We start from the raw sequence: 19,931 nt of genomic DNA on the forward strand, positions 1-19,931 counted from the left end.
CAATGCTACACTTACAGGTGTAGGTGCAAATTCTGTTTCCTACACACAGGTGATATTAACATTGTATTTTTTGGCAACCACACATAATGTGTGTAATTAATTGAAGCTTCTCAGCTGTAATTTAACTTCAGTCTTTGAGGAGTTCAACCACAGTTGCAATATTCAATTGCAGATATTCAATTGAATAGATACAGAAGGTGCATATAAACTGGCAGGGAACAAATAACTCACACTCACACACAGTGGGCCCTTTCACACTCTATTTTAACAGTTCAGTCAATGCAAAATGCACAGAAGTCAAATTTTAAATACCGATTTGTTTAATTTTCCATTTTTCTTAGCTCTAACTGAATGGTTAGATCAGCTCATAACATTACAAGAATTAATAAAAAAATAAAATAAAACAGCAGAACTTAGTTATTGGAAAACTACAAAGAATTTCTGCATAGCTTATTGCAGAAGCCTTAAGTTAGACACCTAAGTTCATATTTAGGCCATCTAAGTTAGATGCCTCATTTCTGAAAGTACTCCCCTTGACCTCAATAGCAGCATGACTCATTGCTGAGTAGCACCTAATAATTTATATTCTCTCTTGTTACATGACTTGCTATTCATGATATTGTGCTAGATGCACCATTGTCCTCACTCTAGTCTCTGAGTGCTTCCTCTCCTGTGTCAGACCTTGTGCTTTTACTAAGCCTGAGTGGAATTCTGCAATTCTCTGTCTTAGACCGGGCCCTCCGCTACAGTATCCTGCAGATCTGATTTTGCCATCTGTGATTTTTCCATTCAGGAGCCTGTGGCCAATGGGATTCAGTAACAAAACACCCTTCCTCAAACCCAAGCATTGTCTCTTTTGACAGAAGGAACAAATCAATCATGCTATGCTGTCTGGAGTGATTTAGGACTATGAACGCCTGCTTCAGGAGACTGTCAGAAACAGAGTAGACACCCCAAACTGGTCTGTGTTCTTTAATTAGATTCCACCAAGGCTGGACAGTGGTGGGGGAATACTTTTAATAGTGGGGGTGCTGAAAGGCAGCCTGCATTTCTCTGTCCGCCCTGCTCCCTGTGCCTGAGCTGGGGCCAGGACTAGAGCTGTGTTTTCAGGGGCCGGATAGGAATAAGTGGCCTGAGACTGGGGCCACAGCTGGGAGTGGGCATGGTGCTGGCAGCCAGTTACTAGAATCATCTTTAACTTGAGCATCTCAGCCTGCATTAAAAAATGAAACACACACACACTTACAGATTTCTATCTTTTGTTAGCGCAACAGTCAAAATCACAAATCCTAGACGTTCCAACACAAGGAGGCAAACTGCAATATGATTGTTAAAATGTCATGATAATGGGGAGGCCTTGCTCATGGAGTTTGGACACTTGGGGCTGTCAGTACTACAACTGATTTGTTATTTAATTATAGTACAACACAGTGTGTGTGTGTGTATATATATATATATATATATATATATATAAAGCCCATTGTCTGCAGCTCCCTGACCTGCCTCTGCAGCCTACAGCGCTGCCTTCTGGAGAACAACCCTTCAGATGCACAGCTACAAATTAAAGACCTCTTCTCCACCCAACAGTGGTTTCTGGTGCTTTGGTCATGGGGTTACAAGACTGGGAGAAGCTCCTGTCCTCCAGGTGTGGGCCAAGCCAATCATAATCTGGCCTGCTGAAAATATTCTCTTTCTAGAGAACTGATGAACTTAAGATTCTAAAGGAAGGAATGTCAAGTAGATGGAAAAAGAGAAAAGTCAGTCAATGAAGTGTGAAAGTTTGACGCTAATAAGGGGGGGGAGGGCAAAAGCCTTCTATGGTCAAATAGGATCAGCCTGAAGATGAAGTCCCTGCAGCATTTTTGTCTAATTTCAGACCCAGTTATACTGTTTATGCCAGTATTCACTGATTTGAAATGTTATATTTATACCCTGCAGTGGTTGTGGAGTGTGTTAGGTGCAAACTGGGCAATAGAGAGCATTAGCTGGCATTTGTATCAGCATTGTCACGTCATTCATTTCTCTGAAAAAATCATGGATGGGAAGAAAATGAGACATGGAAAGGGCTATGAAGTGTGTTTGATATTCAGAATAGAACAGTTTGCCAAGAAAACCTGTAGGCATTTAATTCTCAAATGGTATGTTCAAGGTCATTTACATTCACATTATTTTTCCACCAGCAGCGATGAGTAGAAATAATATGGTACAAAACAAATACAAAGTATTTTTTTAAATAAAAAACCCGCTCCCCTTCTTCTTAAGATTCCTCTCCCCTCCCTCCCTTTTTTTGTTGGACTGGATGGTTTAGGAAATTGTTAGTAATGTGCCTTTTACTTTGAGATCACCAACCCTAGTCTGACCCAGACTGGTAGCAATTGGAAGCTCTTACTATCTGCTTATACTGGTTGCTGGTGTGAGTCCATTTCTGGGCAGGTATCTATATCACACACAGAATTGTCACACCTGGGACTGAATAGACTCATAGATTGAATTATTTCCTAAGACTGGTTCTCACAAGTCACAGCGGAGACATGAGGGAAATTCAGGTATGAACTGCCAGAATGTACAGACCACAATGGTCATGACACCCCACTGTGTACTCCAGTGAGCCCATGAGCATCATATGAGTTTATTCTGGTGGGTGGTGAGGCTAGCTATAGCTACTGGGTATAGTGATGTTCTAAATGTCTAAAGCTATGAAGTACAGGGTGCAACTCCGAAAACTGGCACTCTCTGGTCTGGCAACGTCTGTGGTCCTGCTGGATCACAGATACTCCTGGAGCAGACAGCCTGGAAGCCTACAGGGCTCTTATACATTTCAAAAAAGCAGAGAGCACAGGGCCAGGAGGGAACTGCTTGCTGGCCCCATGCTCACCATGGCGCCTCCGCCTTTGAAATGCAGCAAAAGCCAGTAAGGCTCTTGCTGCATTTCAAAGGCAGAGGCGCCCTTATCGACTAATCAAATAGTCGAGGCAAATTCCATCGACTATTCGATTAGTTGATTAATCTAAATTTAACATCCCTACTTCTTAAAGCATGAAAATGTGTTTATCAAATCAGAATACTATTAAGAAACATTTAACTACGATGGTAAGAGAATCCTCTCAGGCTGTGTCCAGACTCAAGGGTTTTTTCCGAAAAAAGTAGCCTTTTTTCAAAAAAACTTCTCCTGCGTCTAGACTACAGCCGCGTTCTTTTGAAATTAAATCGAAAGAACGTGGCTTTTCTTTCGACGGCAGAAAACCTCATTTCACGAGGAAGAACGCCTTTTTTCGAAAGTGCTCTTTCGAAAAAAGGCGTTCTTGAATGCAAACAGGGCTTTTTCAAAAGAGAGCATCCAGACTGCCTGGGTGCTTTCTTTCGAAAAAGCGGCTTGCTTTTTCAAAAGTACTGCTTGCAGTCTAGACGCTCTTTTTTGAAAGAGGCTTGCAGTCTAGACGTAGCCTCAGTGAAACTAATTAAAGGTAGAGAAACATAGACTTCCCTAAGTCCAGAAGAGAGCTTAATTTCTGGTAAGGGAAATAACATGTGTGATGTCACGTTCTGTATATGCCCCTAAATTTGGGTCTATCACTGTTTTTGTATTATAGACCGAAACATTAACATTTAGGATCAATAACTGTTCTAGCTTCACTATTCAGGATTACAGTAATGCTACAGGTAGTTTAATAAAATATCCTTGATCTCAATTTGATCTTGTAATTGTAACAACAATAGTAAAATAAGTAAGAGTAAAGCACCTTTTATGATGCCATGACTTATTCATTTTGTATTTTTCTCTGATTTTAACCGGGATCTGTGGGAGACACTGGCACTCAGAGCCAGAGATGGAAATTGGAGAGAGAACTGGGAGCCAGTTGGCTGGGGTCTGAGAACACTGAAACTGGAGGAAGAGCTCGGTTGCACGATGGTGAAGACAGGGAATAGCTGGACAAGGATTGTGGGACTAGGAAGCACTGGGGGTAGGGGAGGGGCAGGCAAGGAAGGAGACATCTGACAAGGAGCTGTACTGAAAGAGGGGGAGGGGTCCTGTGGACTAAATCGTGATCATGTAATTAAAGATTGTGCTGTAAGACATATGTGTAAGGGGACTGAATTAAGGATGTATAAGAAACCTCAATTATAGCTTTTTCTAACACGAGAGCTTGACTTTTCAACCTTTTAAAAAACCTGTGTTAAAAGAACATGTCGTATAATACAGAAAGTGTTTACAATGTCCTAGTATTTCATCTGATTTAGACAATGCATCCTGAGCCGCTGTAGTTTAGAAGCTAGATCAGGGGGTCTCAAACTGCCAGCTTGTGGGCCAGTCCCAGCTGAAGCAGACAGCCCCCCCACCCCACGCAGCTTGCCAGGATTCCAGGATTTCACAATCGCTCTGGCTGGGGAAAGCCCACAGGCTGGAAGTTTGAGATGCCTGATCAGGAGAGACCCCAGGAGGTATAAATATCATTCCAATGGCAAGCACAAGTTGTCACTATATGACTGTTTTCAGCCGTAGTACAGGCAGTCCCTGGGTTACGTCCAAGATAGGGACCGTAGGTTTGTTCTTAAGTTGAACTTGTATGTATGTCGGAACTGGCGTCCAGATTCAGTCGCCATTGAAACTGACCAGCAGTGGCTGAATCTGACACGCCTGGGGCAGAGCAGCTGGAGTGCTGCTGAGTTGGTCTGGTAGCACCGACCCTTGGCGCGGCGGGACCAACCCGGCAGCACCCCAGCTGCTCTTGGGGATGCCTGGGGCAGAGCAGCTGGGGTGCTGCTGGATTGGTCCCGCAGCGCCGCTCCTCGGCACTACTGGATCAACCCGGCAACACCCCAGCTGCTCTGCCCCAGGTGTTCCCAAGTCAGCCGCTGCTGAAACTGACCAGCCGCTGACTACAGGAAGCCCGAGGCAGAGCTGCTCTGCCCTGGGCTTCCTGGAATCAGCCGCTGATCAGTTTCAACAGTGGCTGAATCTGGACGCCTGGGACAGAGCAGCTGGGGCGCTGCCGGGTAGGTCCCCGCAGCGCCGCACCTCGGCGCTGCGGGGACCAACCCGGCAGCACCCCAGCTGCTCTACCCCAGGTGTCCCCAAGTCAGCTGCTGCTGAAACTGATCAGCAGCTGATTCCAGGAAGCCCGGGGCAGAGCAGCTCTGCCTTGGGGACGCCTGGAGCAGAGCAGCTGGGGTGCTGCTGGGTTGGTCCAGTAGCGCAGCACCTCGGCGCTGTGGGACCAACCCGGCAGCCCCCCAGCTGCTCTACCCCAGGTGTTGGCGAGAAAAGCCTGGTCTGCTGGGGGGGGGGGCGCACTAGCTGTGCCCCCCCCCCCAGCAGACCAGGGAGACGCGGAGCGGCTTTTCTTGCCGCGGAGGACGCTGGCGGCCCGACTGTGGCACGTTTCGGCGTTCCCGCCGTCCGCGTCCCCCGCGGCGAGAAAAGCCGCTCCATGTCTCCCTGGTCTGCTGGGGGGAAGCGCCCCCCATGCTGCCGGAGGCAGTGACAGCGGGGGAGGTGCCCCGCACTAGCTGCGGGTTCCCCCCCCGTTCGTAATTAGGGGTCCGACTTAAGTCGGACTGACGTAACCCTGGGACTGCCTGTACATCCTTTCCAGGAGTGGCTGTAGCTATAACTTGTCTTCTAAGATCAGTGGTAGCAAAGCAGTGAGATAAATTTGGTTCAGGACAAGTCCATTCACATGTTTGCTCCTGAATCTTCAAAACAAGTACAGACTTTCTTCACACTGGGGTTATGTCTACACTACAAGGTTTTTGCACAAAAACATCCATTTTTGCACAAAAATCAGGAGAGTGTCCACATCTCAAGCGTGTTTTTGCGCGCACAAAAAATACAGTAAATCGACAGGACAGAGGGCTTTTGCTAGTAGAGTTATTCCTCTCCCCACGAGAGAGGAATAACTCCGTTTTGCACTACAGCTCTTGCACAAAAAGGCATGTGTGGACACTCTGCAGGGGTTTCTTGTGCAAGAAGAGCCTATCAGAAAAAGCACAGGTGCTCTGATGGCCATTCTGTGAATGGCAGCCAGAGTTTTCTTGCACAAGAGCGTCCGTGCAGTTTGAACGCTCTCTTGTGAAAAAAACATATCGCTTTTGCGATGCGCTTTGAGACGTGGATGCGCTTTTGCGCATGAAGTTTTGAGGAAGATGCTGAGAAACGCTGCAGTGTAGACAAAGCTTGGGATTTCAGTCACGGGCATAGTTGAAGTGATGCAACCCCTTAGTGTTGTCAAGGCTTATACTTACGTAGCATGATTTGGAGAAGCACATCTTTTTTCACCCAGCAGGGCAAATAAACAAAATTGTTACACATTGAATCTATACTAGGGTTCAGATGCTGTGCTGTGCTTCAGCTGACAGCCAGGGGAAGAAGAGAAACTGTGGTGGCTTTCAGCCATGCTCATGTCCTGCCAGTCCCAGGCTCTTCCTTAGCCTTTGGTGTACCTGAGCCTTAGGGGATAGTGTCAGTGCTTGTGAGTGCTGCTCCATGGGCCATTGCACTGCCTGGAACTCTTGCAGTGCAGTTCCTGCTGCCCCAACATGCCCTATGGCTAGGGCTAGGGTTAGGGTTAGGGTTAGGGCTTGCAGGAGTTGAGGAGTCCTCAGAAGGCAGACGTACAGTGTCTTGCACAATGCCCAAGCCAGGAGAATCTTCTCCAGGCCAGAACTGGGGCTTACAGAGCCACTTCATGCTCATTCAGCCCTCCCCAGAGTACTGGGATTGTAGTAGGAGTAAGAGTTTCACCCTAGGAATTTGTACTGGGGCAGCTATTCAGAGGAAGGTAGTGGTTTTAAGCCCGGTGTAGATCCATTTATTAAATATGGACCCCCAATGGACCCCAAATATATATTTTGCTATCTTTTCAGTTTACTTTTTTATTTAATTAAACTACATTTCACTCAAAATAGCAAAACAAAACATTTGAACCTCATTGCAATGAATACATATGGAAACAGCTTTTGAATACTCTTTTGCTTGTTGATCTTTATGGCATTATTTAAATCACTGAAGAAGATATTGAACAGAACCAGACCCTAAACTGATCCTTACAGAACCGTACTCATCATTCCCATCCAACTTGACTATGAACCACTGATATCTACTTTCTGAGAATGGTTTTCCAACCAGCTATGTGCCCATCTGTTAGCAGCTCCATCTAGGATGTATTTTCCTACTTTGTTTTTGAGATGGTCATGTGAGACAGTCTCAGAAGACTTATTATAGTCAAGATATATCACATCAACCACTTCTTGATAACCTGTCAAATAAAGCTATTGGCTGTTAAAGCTGTGACAGCCAAGTAATATTCGTGAGTGCACAGAAAACTCATATCCCCCTTAGGCAGAAACCTCACTAGACACTGGAGGAATAGACTGTGTTTTGTGAATTTAGTCCCTTTTTTGTTTCTCCAAGTGCCCCCTACACATGAAATATTCTTCCTGATCATCTATGCCATACGACCTCTTTGCTCTTTCATCCCCCTACTCTTACAACCCAACTTTTCCCACAATACGTTAAACAATGATCCTCTCATTAATAAAATAAGAAGTGTAATTCTAAAAGACTTGCTCTTTAACGCCTCAGAGAAGAATAAAATACAGGACTATGTAGCACTTTAAAGACTAACAAGATGGTTTATTAGATAATGAGCTTTCGTGGGCCAGACCCACTTCCTCAGATCAAATAGTGGAAGAAAATAGTCACAACCATATATACCAAAGGATACAATTAAAAAAAAAAGTGAACACATATGAAAAGGACAAATCACATTTCAGAACAGAAAGGAGGATACGGGGGGGAGGGGGCGAAGGAAGGTAAATGTCTGAGAGTTAATAATATTAGAAGTGGGGAAAGGTAGATGTCTGTGAGCTAATGGTATTAGAGGTGATAATTGGGGAAGCTATCTTTGTAAAGCGTAAGTGCTACATAGTGCCGTATTTTGTTTCAGCTACACCAGACTAACACGGCTACATTTCTATCACTATTCAGAGAAGAATAGAGAGTATTGGTGAAAATGAGAGTCAGACCCAAATGATCACATAAATATAAATATGTCAGATTCTTCAAACAAAAAACTGATAAGAGTTTGTAGTGAACTGATTTTGGACACATTCTGCTGTAGACTGCTGAAATGCACATAATGAAGGCTTTGTTTCAGGAGAAAAAACACATGTACATGAAGTGATTAGAGGCAAACTTGGGAAACTTGACAGTTTGAGAAGTATAGTTTCTTCCAGTCTTTACATAAACTATGCACATTTTAATGACATTAGCCATGCAAATGATATAACCCATGCAAATTTTAATGACATTTGTATACTCAGTCCTTTATTTACTAAGTTGAACGTGTGTACACACACACACACACACACACACACACACACTCACTCACTTTTCAAATTATTAACAAATATTTGTATGTACTGTGACTAATGTGAAAGGTAGAGCAATCTGATGTGATGGCAGTCCTCCTGATGTGGCATTTGTTTGGTACCACAAATGCATTTTACTAGTGCGTACAGAAAGCAAATAAAACATTGCATGACCCAAAATGACTTTGTCACATTTCCCAGAACCCTCTATTCCAATTCTCTCTTTAAATAGTAATAAAGAAATCTCGACTTTCTGATTTAGGGAAAATCATTTAGTAGGAACAAAGCTGCATATATAATCATGCATTGCTTGTTCACATAAAACTCCCAGGGGGTGCGTCTACACTGCACCTTAGCTCGAAAAAACCTCTGCAATTTGAGCTATGCAAATTACATAAACTATTTATAAATTAACAAAATAATCTATTTCATAATTTGGCGCTGTCTACACAGCACCAAATTTCGAAATAAACCGCTATTCCAATACATCTCTTAATCCTTGTGGAATGATGTTTACGGGGTCGTTGGACTAGTGAGCCTGTTATGGGCACTTATGGGCTTGTTTCAAAGACATGGAATAGCTATTTCGGGATACTGGAACTACCCCCTTGGCTGTAATGGAAATAGTGTCTATTTGCAGAGTGTAGGTCCAGCTCCTGGGAGCTGGAATAGTATTAGAGACTTAATATTAATAGAGACAGGCAAAGTCCCCAGTTCAGTCACGTAAGCCAGAGTTAAAGATGCTTCCACCAACACATTTGTGCACCCCATCTAAAAGATGGCCCTGTCGTGAAGATGGTGTTAAATTGTTGTACCTCTTTTAAGAAGCACATGGGGATGATTTAGGAGATGAGAAAAATGAAGTGATGATTTTGTCATCTTTCTACTTTTTCTTAAAACTTAAATGGGGGTCAGGCTGATATTTCCAGACAGCTTTATGCACTCAGTGCTTCATCCAAAGCCCAGAGGAGTCAATGGAAAGACAACCATTGACTTCAGTCACTTTTGGCTCAAGCCCTCATTTTCTTTCTATAGTTAAAAGATGGATTATTTATCTCTCAGTGTGATACTCTGAGTGTAGTCCAAGATTTATAAGCTGTTTGAGAGAGAAAATGGCCATTGATGATCCTTAATAATTATATATTATTGTTTCCCTTTCACTAGGTTGGAAAAATCCGAAAGAATGCTGCCCGTAAAAGGGAATACCATGTCCTCTTCATGGTGATTACTACAGTAATCTGTTATCTAATATGCTGGATGCCTTACGGAGTTATAGCACTGATTGCGACATTTGGTAGTCCAGGTGCAGTTTCTCCAATAGCATATGTCATACCTTCTATCCTGGCAAAGAGCAGCACTGTATGCAATCCAATTATCTACATACTTATGAACAAGCAGGTAAGGAATGCTGCTGTAATTACTTATTCACTACTGATTAACACTCTTTTTAAATGGCTCATTTGTTATTACACGATCAAAACGAAAAGGACACTTCATGCCTGGTTGACCTCAGGGCTTAAAATAGTTTGGACTCATTTAAAGGGATTTCATGCCCAGTAACTGTACTGATTGACTTTAAATTGATCTTATGTGGTTATCATTGCTCTCTACTCATTCCAACTATCTGACAGTCCTACATGGCAGCTGTCATCTTATTCTTTATCTTCAAATGGGGATAACTCATATCCAGATCTGTAAAGTGCTCCTTCTATTAAAGGTACAAAGTATTACTATTTTGGCACCTCTCAGGTACAGTAACAAACACAATAAAATGGTCGTGGAGTTTTGCATGTTCTAGTAAATTATTCAGAGAGCTGCATCTTTGTGCTAGTGCCAGTTTACTGCCTTGTGGAAACAGATGAGCAATACATTAAATTGGGGATGACTGGTTGAAGTCCCTACTAAACCTAGACAGGACAGAGTAAGTATGCAGGAGAAATTGCATTCGGCACCGAGAGATTGGTTCTTCAGTAAGAAGACATGGAGTAGACGGAGGAAGCCACCATCAGCAGAGATGTTCAAAAATTGGCTGGATGAAAGACACACAAATTTTTTTTCTGTAGAGAACAGTACTGTAGAAACCCAAGGGATAAATTAGATCCTCCTGCAGATGCTTTCTAGCCACTTCATTTAGAATTAAGAAAATCTGGAGACATTCTTGATATTGAAAAATCACGAATCAATTACTATAAATTTTAAACATACATTGAAATAATTAATTTTAAAAGTTTAATGTGGTTTATAACAACATCCTTTTTGATACAATAACTGTTAAAATTACTGTGGAATTTTACCTCCAGTCCAATATATTATCAGCATATTTAGATATAACAAAACAAATAGCAGCTTTGGATTCTTTATTATATTTACTAAGAATATATTATATTCTTTATTCTGCTGGGACCTACTATTAATATTATTTTCAGCAGTATTATGCTCAGCTTAGATATGGAAAAATGAGATTTTATAGGTGTAGTAAAGGCTTCAGGCCTGGGGGAGGGATGTAAGAGGGGGTGCAGGGTCTGGGATAGAGTTATGGGGTGGCAGAGGCAGGTTTTGGCCAGGAGTCGATTACCCAAGCAGCTCTTGGCCAATAACACTCTCAGGCAGGCTTTCCTGCCTGCCATCAGCCCCAGACCGCTCAAAGCAGATAGCTGTTCCATGGGTCTCTCTGTGCTGTAGGATGTGGGGGCAAGGTGGCTTCACACACTGCTCCCGCCTACAGCAAAATCTCTCAACTCCCATTGGCTGGAAACTGGCCAATGGGAGCTGAGAAATTGTGCTCCACTGCCCCCACCTCTGCAAAGTCTCTCAAGCTCCCATTGGCTGATTTCTGGTCAATAGATTTTTCTGGAGCCAGGGATAGCATGCCTAGCTTCCTTCCTCCCTTTCCCCACAGCACAGACCATAGTCAGTCAGCAGCTGATGCTCTCCTGTGAACTCTACCTGCGCTTCTTATGCCAATGGAGTGCTAGAGTCAATGGGAGAGTGCTTGGTGATCCATTAATCATGTCTATACTAGAAACGATAAATTGACTCCTGCTGGATCCATCGCTTCCCATTGATGAGTTCTCCCCTGCAACTAGTCCAGTTCACTTCTTTGTTGTGAAAAAACAGTGGAGACAGCAATGAAGCCACCCCCTTATGCCCAACTGCCCAATGGTTTGAACACTCAAGAGGTAGGAAAACAGATCAGACCCCACAGGTGAGGACAGGAGAACATCTACTGGGACTTCAATGTGAACTACACACCAAGCTTCTCAGTGAGGCAGCTCAATGTAGTTTCCGGATTTAGGCACATGCCTATCAGCAGAAATGTAGGTGCCTAGAGGGCCTTTACTAGTGGAACTGTAGGTGCTTGGGGATTTTAGGTCCCTACTTTAGGAGTAGGACACAGTGAACAGGGTTTTTGTGAATGCCAAGATGCCTGAACTTTGACCCCCCCTTCCCAAATTCTGTAGCCCATATTGCCATTTTTCAACTCCCATGCCATTTACCAAGTTGAGTCAGAAGTAAAATAGGGTGAATTTTTCTCTCAGAATTAAAAACATTGAGGATAAAGACTAACAAATGTATTTGGACATAAGCTTTCGTAGGTGGCGCTCACTTCGTCAGATGCATGTGACAAAAGTGCATAGACTAACATGGCCACCCCTCTGCAACTTCTCTCAGAATTGTGGAATTTAAGTGTGTTTAGTAAACATAAAAGTAGAAGATCAAAGCAAAGACAACTTTTTACCTTTTCCCACAATAGGAACACACTGATTCGCTGGGTCATGGACCATCATAACAACTCAATTACTCTTGTTCTAATGTTGTCTGCAGTTTTGGCAGCTAAGAAGCAAATGTCAGTGCATTTCTCATGTTGTCATGGTTCCAAATCAGGAATTTTCCTTTCAGTATTAATATCTGAAGAGTTTGTGAGTGCCATATACTTCATATTACTGTAATTTAAACAAAATTAAACTCCTATCAGTAAATTGTTTAAAGCTCCGTAGAACCTCTTGCTTGGATGCCTGTGTAAAGATCACAAGCTGCATCCTCTGCTGATGTTAAGTACCATAAACTACATTGCAATGAAGCTGTGTCTAATTAGTTAGTTCAAGAGTTATTCCTAACTGTTCACGGTTTCAAATTCTGCCCCGAAACGATATCCACTAAGTTTTGCACGGCCAATCCTGCACTGTGAAAAATCATACTGTGATTATCAATGAATTTTTCCTGGTTGTGTTAAAATAAGTACACTTATTAAAAAAAAAAAAAAAGCTAACTTTAATTTTTCAAAAAACGAGGAGAAAGAAGTGATCCTTAAAAGACTAGGCATGTCACTTAAAAAAGTTTTAATACAGTGACCATTCAAACCTCCTCATACAACAGAGGAGGGACAATATCTTGGGAAAATAGAAGTGAACTCATCAAACTGCAGACTCCCGTTGTCTTCAGTGAACATTGGAGCAGGCCCATAATTCATTGGAAATTGCCTGTAGACAAGACCTGGGTCTAAATTTGTGCAAGCCTTCTGCTGGTGAGCACCTATTCATGCAAAGAATCCCATTGCCTGCAACAGGACTGCTCACATGAATAATTAGCTCAGTGGTGTGAATAAAGGTTGCTCAGTGGGATGTGTTTAGGAACAAGCTGCAGGGAGGTTGTGGGCTTGTGTACACTTGAAAATGGCTGGAGGTTAATTTGAATTGTTTCCTGATAAAGCTTCTTGCAACATTTGTTGTTTGGAATCATCTGGCATTTTAACCTGCATTAATAAGGCCACTTTGGAAACAGATTTACAAGATATAGAAGGAATTATTTGAAACCAAATAGGTGCAGGTGCATCCATATCCTGAAACAACTGTTCCACATCTATATGGCAGCCTTCCCATGGTGGGCTACCTGTGTTGGCTTCTCTGTGTGCCTTCTCCTGCTCCGGAGTCATCTTCACTGGCTGTCACCTCCCTGTTTAAATGCTGGCAGTCGCTATTTGTTAAGAGACAGCCTCCATGTTGAAAATGGGCCAATTCTCATTTTTTCTAATTTGTACAAAATGATCTTCTAGTTCACTATATTTCAGTGCAGTTCAAAAACATTTCTCTAGTTTTCTCTCGACTGCCCACCCACGTTTGTAGCTTTCTAGAGCTGGTAGGTAAACAGAAGAGAAGAGAGTTCCAGGGTTTCCGTATCCTGAAAAAGTTGGAGAATTGTTCCAGGGAAAAAGAGGTTATTATAACAAACAGGTTATTGTAGCAATAGTGGCTATGGAAGTCTTAGATTAAAAGCAGTTTGCAGAGAACCTGATTCTCTTATGCAAGCAAAACTGTAAGTCAAACTGTACAGAAATGCACAAGACACACAAACTTTTTGGACTGTACCAAGCTTTGGAACCTACCACCTGTACACAGGGAGGTTAATAGAAATCTTTGTCTGCACATTTTTTTTTCTGGGGGAACCAGAAAACCAAGGACAGCAATACATCATTATTTAAAGTGATGTGTAATGTGATCTTGTTGTTTAATATTCACATAGCACTAGGTCTGCCTAGGAGGGCTTTCCAAAATTAAGAAGAGATAGCCTCTGCCCCCAAGAGAATGCAGTGCAAACCAAAGGAAATGATTGCGTCTGACTAAAGCCAGTAGGGAAAAAAGGTTGAATGATTATTATAACAAAGTTAATATGATTTCAACTATATTGCATATGTGCCTTGTAAATGCCAGGAGGTGGAGGAGGGTTCTTTTGGGAGAAGGTAGCGAGAGAGGAGAACCTGAAGGCCCTGGAGTGGAGATCATCAGTGAAAAGCTATGGAAAGGAGTGGGTATTGAAGAGGGATTTGGGATGACCATGGAAGATGGTCTTGTGATTTAAGGTACCCTAGACAATGAGATATTTGTTCTGTTCCTGGATCTGCCACAAATTCTGCCTCTTTGGGAGAAGCCAATACAGTAAAACCTGTGTTATCCGGCACACTCGGGAATTAGGGCATTCCTATTATCTAAAAATTCTGGTTATCTGAGGGTCCCATCAACCTAGGAAAAACCAATAGACAGCAATAGTAAAACTTAAGGTTTTAATATTGGTAGATTTTAGTGTGAGGCAGTTGGTTTCACATTTCTATTTTGAGTTAAAGATGATTAGTACTTCTTAAATAAAAAATTAAGCCAATCACGGTAAACCAAGCCAGGCCTGTGCACCTGAAGATGTGACAGTATTGTGGCTAGGGGCAATGCCAGTTAACAACGTTTTCTGGTTAACAGAGTGCCGGATAACAAAGGTTTTACTGTATTTTCAAAAGCTCAGTGAGATATAAATGAGTATGTATGCATCCCGGCTGCACTGACTTGTACTACATTTGAAAATGAGCTAAATGTAGAAATGTGTGCTGATTCAGAGACTATGTCAAATGTATTCATATATTGCTATTAATTCAGAGTGCTAATGGGACTAAAATTTTAAGATAAAAACCCATCAGGAAGTGCTGAGTTTACATACACTCTGATCAGATAATGCCAGATGGTGGTAGGCCAATCTAGTTGAATAAAGTAAGACAGATTACTCTAAATTCTGAACCCCTGAATCAGAGTGGCTGTGTCTATACTGCACCCCTTTTCCGGAAAAGGGATGCAGATGAGACAAGTCAGAATTGCAAATAAAGCGGGGATTTAAATTTTCCTGATTTTAAGAGGAATAAGGGATCTTTCGGAAAAGGCTTTATTTTCTGAAAGATCCTGTCTAGACTGGCACTTTCTCCGGCAAAGCCCAGAGCCGGAAAAAAGCGGCAGCCATGTTCATTCAAATGCAGCAGGGAAAATTTAAATCCCTGCTTCATTTGTAATTCCGACTTGTCTCATCTGCATCCCTTTTCCGGAAAAGGAGTGCAGTGTAGACCCAGGCAGAGAGAGAGAGAGAAAGGCTTCCTTTGTGCCACCCAGAATTGTAATTGATCATTTAAAATAATCATTTAATAGATTTCACTCCCTCAAGAGACTGTCTACACTGCAGAGGTTGTATCTTATAGCCTCCTTCCATTGCTGTTGTAACTCCACTGGGTGCAGGACAGTGTGGGCTCAATCAAAGCCTATTGAAGTCAGTGGGAGTCTTTCCATTGACTTTGGATCAGGCACTATTTGAAGTTTTGAAACTACCAGGGAAATACAGGTAGGTAGGATATAGCGCTGACTTAAAACCACCCACATATCTCCACTATATGCTTTGAACTCTCCAAGAAACGGGAACTAACAAAATAACCTGAAATTGCTCACAGCATGTTATGGCAATAACAGACCCTTTATTTTTCATCTTTAAGTCAAATAGCGGAGTAGTGGCTGTTAATTTGCCTCTGGCACTGTCACTTGGTATCTATCAATCAGATTTCATTGTTCTAAATGAATCTGACTTAGAATATGAATAGGAACTAGATGCAATGGCCTCATAAGTACTAATCTGTTCAGTGTTCGGGAGATTTTTGTTTTGCAAATATCACAGGGATAACCTTGTTAGTCTGTATCTGCAAACAACAGCAAAGGAGCCCTACTTACAAAGTGGGGTTTTGCCCATGACAGCTTATGCCCAAATAAATCCGTTAGCCTTTAAGGTGCCATAGGACTCATTGTTTTTGTTCTGCACATTACTTTTTTTCAGGTAGAAGAAATTGACGTTACATGTGCTGGACTTTGAAGTAATACACTTTGCTATTGTGATATTGGTACTTTGCTATTGAAAACTGATGAGTAACTTGTATTAGGTACATACACCATTTAATTGACTTTGTAGTTGTAAACAAAGTCCTATGCCTAACATTGGTTATATAGAATTATTTTTAAATTCATATTAATACTTGCTACTTTTATATCGGTTGTGTAAGATTAAAAGCAATTTCCACTGGCAATTCTGCAGAAGTATTCTGTGACATGCACACCAATGGCAGCTAAGATAGGAACTTGATGGCATGCATACTGAAAAAGAAGACAGCTCTGCTATGCAAAATAAGATGCTAAATTAATAAGTCACAACAAGATATTATTTGTGATTAGTAATTGGTAGATGTATCACACAGCATGAAAGACAGGCTAAATATTTTATACCACCTCACATCTATGCATCATAGAGGCAACTAATACAAACTCTGTGGTGTCCTACTGCCTTTATATATGGCTCCGTAATTATAGGTGGGGCTGATAGTACAGTTGCACCTCCATGGTCCAGCACACTTGGGACCTGCCCAGTCCCGGATGAGGGATTTTGCCGGACCAGAGGAGGTCTTCTAGACACCTTGCTGCTGGTCCTCGTGCCTGGCCCGCTGGCCTCCTGGTCATCTCCTCACTTCCTGCTGGCCCCGCTGCCCTGCTATGCTGGGGCTTCCGGTCCTGCCAGGCAGCCACACAGATTGCGTGGGGCATCCGGGACCTGCAGGGCAGACGTGTGCCATGGCTCCCTGCCCCACCAAGCTATCACAGCTCCCAGACCCTCTGGGCAGACATGTGTGTGTCTCCCAACCCTGCTGGGCGGACCTGCTGCCACATGCTGATAGTGGGCTTACTGTGGGCAGTCCACTTTGCTGCCGGCCCCACAGGGATCCTTGTCACTGCCCCTCCACCAGGACCCTCTGGTCCTGCAACATCCATGTCGGACCATGGATGTTGTCAGGATCCTTGTCACTGACCTTCCACCGGGATCCTCTGGTCCTGCAACATCCCTATCAGACCATGGATGTTGATGGACCAGAGAACCCCAGTTCACAGAGTTTCAACCTGTATTGTCTATTAAGATTGCCTGGCACTTCCCATTATAAGACGCTTTTCTCACTTGCTTTTAACGTTGCCAAGCTGTTAACCATGCAGGTTATCTACCTCAGGCTGATTTTTTTTAAGTTTAGCAAAAACTGTTTAGCTATTTTCAAGATCAAGGCTAGGGGAGAAAAACATCGTTTTGCCCATGTTAAAAATTCTTAAGACCTTTTCTTTGAAATACTCTCTGACCCTTATGCTTTGGATCAGGCACCTGACTTTGGTGGAAGGCAAGGGATGGCCTTTGTGTCTGATATGTGCCTTTCGCTCTCCCGCTCAGAATCCTCCCAAATGTGGCCAAGTTATAGGCTTTGAATAATCTTAGTTGACACATGATCAGGAGAGACATCGTGATTATTAGCGGCTAAAACCTCTGAAGATTCCATCCTCACTGAGCATGTACCAGCCTCTCCCTGCTCTTAGTACTAATCAGACTGTGCATGGGCCACATGCACAGAGCAATTGAACGTGTTTCCTCCATCCCCAAGGCTACATTTATCTTTGTCCCAGTAACAGCTGCTCTGTAATGGCTGGGTAATGGCTGTACCCTGTAATGGCTGCTCTGGGCCAGGGTGGGGCTGGGCACTTTAACTGAGGGCAAGGAAAGGTCTTTCTTGCTCTATAAATATATTAGAAGCAAGAGGAAGACCAAGGACAGGATAGGCCTATTGCTCACTGAAGAGGGAGAAACAATAATAGGAAACTTGGAAATGGCAGAGATGCTGTATGACGTCTTTTCTTCAGTCTTCACCGAAAAGTATAATTATATCTAACATAGTGATTCTAGTGGAAATGGGATAGGTTTAGAAGATAAAATAAAAAAAGAACAAGTTAAAAATCACTTCGAAAAGTTAGATGTCTGCAAGCCACCAGGGCCTGATGAAATGCATCCTAGAATACTCAAAGGAGCTGATAGAGGAGGTATCTGAGCCTTTAGCTATCATCTTTGGAAAATCATGGAAGACAGGAGAGATTCCAGAAGACTGGAAATGGGCAAATATAGTGCCCATCTATAAAAAGGAAAATAAGAACAATCCAGGAAACTACAGACCAGTTTAACTCCTGTGCCAGGAAAGATAATGGAGCAAGTAATTAAGGAATTCATCTGCAAACACCTGGAAGATATTAAGGTGATAGGTAACAGCCACCATGGTTTTGTAAAGAACAAATCATGTCAAATCAATCTAATGGGTTTCTTTGATAGGCTAATGAGTCTTGTGAATAAGAGAGAAGAGGTGGACGTGGTATACCTAGACTTTAGTAAGGCATTTGATACCATCTCGCATGACCTTCTTATCAATAAACTAGGCAAATACAACTTAGATGGGGTTACTGTAAGGTGGGTGAATAACTGGCTGAATAACTGTTCTCAGAGAGTAGTTATTAACGGGCCACAATTCTGCTGGAAAGGTATAACAAGTGGTGTTCTACAGGGGCCTGTTTTGGAACTGGTTCTGTTCATGGTCTTCAACAATATAGAGAGTACACTTACTACGTTTGTAGATGATACGAACCGGTCATCTGAAGAAGTGGGCTGTGCCCACAAAAGCTCATGATACCCTCTACATGTTTTGTTAGTCTATAAAGTGCTACCACATCATTTGTTGCTGTTTTTTATAATTTCTCTCATCCTTGGTTCTGCGGCAGTGGATGACCTCTTTTGCTGAGCAGCTCTCCAGTTTTAAGAATTTTGTGGCACCTGCTTGGTTGGAATACTTGTGTCTACCTTCATGTGGATCCCTATTCAGAACAATCTATTGTTCCAGGAGGATGGGCGAGTAGTTGAGAGAGAGTCACAGTTAATGGCCTTAGAATGCTGGCTGATGGCTTCTCCTAGATGGTCCTTCAACAAGATGTTGAGCATCTTTCTTGGGCAGGGCACCCATTTGGAATGTATTACAATCGCCTGCCTTCATTGTAAAATGGAGGTTGTAATTGGACACAAACATCTCTCACTCTATCATACTAGTTCCCATATTTAAGGCCAGATTGGGCCATTTAGATACTACTCAGTAGGGTTCTATATTACCTAAGGGACATTTTCCAAACGTACACACACAGCTGTTATTACAACCTCTTGTGGGGTACAGATCATTCTCTCCTGAGCAGCTGGCCAGCTTTGCTGGCTGATGTATGTAGGGTCAGATAAGGAGGAGACCAAATGCTCTGTCTTGTACCCATCCTTCCCTGGCCCCTTTGGGAGCAATCACCAAACTTCCCAGAGTATAGAGCAGGCCTGGACAAAATACAGCCCGTAGGCCAAATCTGTCTTGCCAAGCCACCGGATCTGGGCTGCGGATGCTGTGGGAAGCCCAAGTCAGGCTCCCTGCTTGACTCGCCCCATGTGAACTCCGCTAAGAAACACGGCTGCGGGGTGGGTTTTCTTTAAAAACTGAGTCTGGAGAGGAAGGGAGAAAGCTTTAGGAGTTGCTCCCGCCCCCAGCACAATCCCATTGGCTGGTTTCTGGCCAATGGGAGTTGCCTGTTTCAATAAAAGGCAGCCATGAAGCACAAGGGGCTCCAGAGCACATGGCTGCAGCCTGTGCAGGGATGGGGCAGGCAGGGAGGCTGATTCAGGAACAGCTGCTGGCTGGTAAGTCTCCTGACCACATCCTGCTTCTGGCACCCCAGCCCCTCCCTTTCCCAACCCTCTGAGATGTGCTTTTGCGCACGAGCATCCGTGTCAGTGTAGACGCTCTCTTGCACAAAAAAGCTCCGATGGCCATTTTAGCCATCGGGCTTTCTTGCGTAAGAAATTCATGTTGCCTGTCTACACTGGCCTCTTGT

At 43.1% G+C, this 19,931-nt stretch overlaps 1 protein-coding gene across 3 annotated transcripts in view; it reads left to right on the forward strand.

Annotated features, from left to right (window-relative positions):
• LOC102452866 (pinopsin-like) overlaps positions 1–19,931 on the forward strand; it is a 106,278-nt gene that overhangs the window by 68,357 nt on the left and 17,990 nt on the right. For all 3 annotated transcript variants that reach the window (XM_089775400.1, XM_006114559.5, XM_006114560.5), the window contains one exon: positions 9,535–9,768. In XM_089775400.1, coding sequence (XP_089631526.1) covers positions 9,535–9,768 — 234 coding nt within the window. The remainder of the gene's footprint in view (positions 1–9,534; positions 9,769–19,931) is intronic.

Source organism: Pelodiscus sinensis, chromosome 1 (assembly GCF_052426305.1).
Source record: "Pelodiscus sinensis isolate ZL-2025 chromosome 1, ASM5242630v1, whole genome shotgun sequence".
In the NCBI taxonomy this organism is placed as follows: Eukaryota; Metazoa; Chordata; order Testudines; family Trionychidae; genus Pelodiscus; species Pelodiscus sinensis.